The 1,407-nt window shown below is 34.8% G+C and overlaps 1 protein-coding gene across 1 annotated transcript in view; it reads right to left on the bottom strand.

Annotated features, from left to right (window-relative positions):
* Positions 1–1,407, bottom strand: part of LOC128247864 (uncharacterized) — a 29,226-nt gene that overhangs the window by 13,407 nt on the left and 14,412 nt on the right. The window contains exon 3 of the mRNA XM_052968045.1: positions 606–917. Coding sequence (XP_052824005.1) covers positions 606–917 — 312 coding nt within the window. The remainder of the gene's footprint in view (positions 1–605; positions 918–1,407) is intronic.

Genomic DNA, 1,407 nt, shown 5'->3' with positions numbered 1-1,407 from the left:
GAGGTTTATCTTTGGCTAGGTATTTCTCCTGCAGCTGTCTTACCAGAAATATAGCATCAGTGGTGCTTTTCCCTGGCATGAACCCAAACTGCATCTCATCTAAACTGACTCTCTCCCTAATTAGTTGGGCTATGACCTTCTTCGTGACTTTCATTACCTGATCCAACAACTTGATACCTCTGTAATTATTTGTATCTAAAGCGTCACCTTTACCTTTGTAGCAGTTGACTATGGTGCTGCTACACCAGTCGTTGGGTAGGACTCCTTCGTGTATCACCTGGTTAACAATACAAGTGACTAGGCTATAGCCGACACTGCCAGATATTTTGAGCATCTCTGCAGTGATTCCTGATGGGCCTGGGGCTTTTTAGTGTGTATTTCTCACTTTACGATGAATGCAGTTTTGTTTACCTTCCAGTCACTTGACAGTTTGGTATAAATGAGACCAATACACTAAGTACTAAACTCAAAACATAAGCACGGGGTCCATCTAATTGACTAAACCCTTCAAGTACCCTAGTATGGCCACAGTCCAATGACTGAAATAAATAAAAGAATAATAAAATAAAATCACACACTTGACTGTGCAAAACATTATTACTTACCAAATACTGTAATACTGAACATACTTGTATGGCTAGAAGAACTGCAAATAATGCTCATGTTGTCTTCATCTAAACTGACATTGGTTATACTCAATGTACAGATTTTCTCTTGGCAACTAGTTTCTTGACGGCTACCAAAATATTTGGAATAACCTTGGTTGACTACTCCACTGTATTTAGCAATGACTGCTCCATTTCCAGTATACCAAAATGTTGAAGCACTATTACCATTTGTATTACATTTCAATGTGAATTTTTTATCCTTTATCGCATTTGGTGTTTCAAAACTTGGGTAAAGGTTCCCAATGTCATCTAAAAGACAAATTATTACAAAATAAATCAAGCATTATTCACCAAATGACAGAACATTTTTAATATAAAACAAGTCAGTTTGATTGTAGTCTATTTATAAAATAATAAAAAATAAACTGATAATATGAAACAAATATTACATGTAAAAAAAAGGTGTCTTTTATTCTCTAGGATACAAATTAAAATCAACCAAATCTCATTGGCAGATATTTTATGGAGGAATGGGTTAAGTAGAGTGATTGGGAACAAGAATTGTAGTTAGATAGCAAGGTAAGTTTGACAAGTGACAACACAATATCTCTAGTTAATGCTTTTAATGACAACTTGATACATAGAGATTTGATAGCATATTAATAAAAAAAAACATCCCTTGCAAGAATATAATACTCCTTTCCTGTAGAATAATATTGAATTGTTACATAATTGATAATCAACCTGTTTTCCAATCCCCTTTCTTACCCTCACTACCATGCTCACTGTATCGCTGCTC

This window comes from Octopus bimaculoides, chromosome 5 (genome assembly GCF_001194135.2).
Source record: "Octopus bimaculoides isolate UCB-OBI-ISO-001 chromosome 5, ASM119413v2, whole genome shotgun sequence".
NCBI classification, from domain to species: Eukaryota; Metazoa; Mollusca; class Cephalopoda; order Octopoda; family Octopodidae; genus Octopus; species Octopus bimaculoides.
Note: the sequence above shows the minus strand (reverse complement) of the source record. Positions and strands in the feature narration are given on the sequence as shown.